The sequence below is a fragment of the Arachis duranensis genome, chromosome 10, assembly GCF_000817695.3.
Source record: "Arachis duranensis cultivar V14167 chromosome 10, aradu.V14167.gnm2.J7QH, whole genome shotgun sequence".
NCBI classification, from domain to species: Eukaryota; Viridiplantae; Streptophyta; class Magnoliopsida; order Fabales; family Fabaceae; genus Arachis; species Arachis duranensis.
This window is the reverse complement of record NC_029781.3, coordinates 100,982,639-100,984,374: the sequence shown is the minus strand read 5'-3', so window position 1 is coordinate 100,984,374 and position 1,736 is coordinate 100,982,639. Positions and strand designations below refer to the sequence as shown.

The window sequence follows — 1,736 nt, the reverse complement described above, 5'->3', positions numbered from 1 at the left end:
ATTTTGTCTTTGAATATGATTTCATTTCATTTTTAGTTTTCCAAAATGCTTACTTTAATTCTTTAAGATTATATTTCATAATTCAATTCAATATTTGACAAGTTAAATTGAATAACAAAATGTAATTTGAAAACTTTATGATTAAAAATGTTTAAACTAAATTAAATTAATTTTTACATTGGGAAATATGAATGACTAATCTACTATTTGTTATAACTTGTTTAATTAATTTAAAATAATTGGTAAAAAATATCTTTCATAACTAAAATAAGTTCCTGATTTCTTAATTAAAAAAATTGGTGATAAATTATCAAATTACATTTAAATAGTCAAATATTTAAATATCTCATCTAACAAACAGATAATAATTTTTCTTTCCTTTTTTTTTACACTTCCTTAATTTCTTTGTTTGACAATTTATCCTATTTTTTACATTTATATTTTTTTTAAATTAATATAGCATTTATAACATTTCTTTTCATAGACTAGCATATAAATTGACCACGACATATAATTAGGCATCATATATTTATTTCGTTTAATTAATGGCTTTGAACTTCTTATTATCAATTTTTTTCAATTATTATAAAATATTTTTTTCAACATTAATCTAAGACTATTATTACAGTGAAATATTAAATATATTAGAAAATCAACATTTTCTTTTTAAAATTAAATGATATAATAAATGATATCTCATTAACTTTTTACCACTGAATTTAAGGCATGAGATTTCTTCCATAAATCATTCTAAAGATTGAGATGGGTTACTTGACCTTTTACACACTTAAAACATTCAATGGAGAATCTGTAATAAGCAATATACAACAAAAAATCTATTCTCCGTCAAAGTCGATGTGATCACTACCTCACGGCAGTGCACGGAGGAGCGTATGATAAACGCGCCACCACAACTTGCTGAAAAACAAAAAAATAGAAGATCTCGCAACACTCACTCTCAAGTTGATGAAGACCCCCCAAATCCCGGAAACAAAAAATTAAAAATTAAAAATTAAAAAACTACCATCATAAAATTCATTCTTAGAGAAAAGCATCACAGCAACAACAGTACCTATAAAACACAAATAAAAAGCTGATAAAGAAGAATGTGAAAAAAAAAAACAAGATCCACCTCGAAAACCCCTCTCTCTCTCTCTCTCTCTCTCTCTCTAACAAGAACGTCACTCACACCACCACTACCATCCCTCCACTTCTGTCTCCCATCTCCCCCATTCTTTCTCTCTCTTTCTGTGTCAAATTGTAGAGAGAGAAAAAGAATCAAATCCCTGTATCCACCTTCACCACCACCACAACTCCCTTTTTCTTCTTCATTACACAAAAACAAAAATAAAATTCCCTTTTTTTTTTTGTTCTTTCTAATTCCCTTAATCTAATCTTAAACAACAAAGACCCATGAGCTAAACTCATAATCCGCATCCAAAAATCTCGCCTTTCCTCAAAATCAGTGAACCCCATAACGGAAACACACTCAAAAACCAAACGAAGAAAAAGAAAATGAGGGAAGAAGATTCAAACTGGTTTGCCAGATGGGAAGACGAACTACCTCCGCCGGAGGAACTCATGCCCTTATCGCAAACCCTAATCACACCCGATCTTGCCATCGCCTTCGACATCCCCAGTCCTCACACCCCAACCGCCGCCGCCACCGCCACCCCAACCACCCCGAACCACCACCTCCACCACCACCAACAACCACAGCAACCGCAACCACCTTC

At 31.6% G+C, this 1,736-nt stretch overlaps 1 protein-coding gene across 1 annotated transcript in view; it reads left to right on the top strand.

Moving 5' to 3' along the window:
* Positions 1-1,077: 1,077 nt before the first annotated feature.
* Positions 1,078-1,736, top strand: part of LOC107471418 (transcription factor MYBC1) — a gene marked incomplete at its 3' end in the record, with an annotated part of 962 nt that continues 303 nt past the window's right edge. Inside the window, 2 exon segments of the mRNA XM_052255728.1 lie at positions 1,078-1,665; positions 1,668-1,736. The exon segment at positions 1,668-1,736 is cut by the window's right edge and continues 303 nt beyond it. Of these exon segments, the coding sequence (XP_052111688.1) occupies positions 1,516-1,665; positions 1,668-1,736 (219 nt within the window).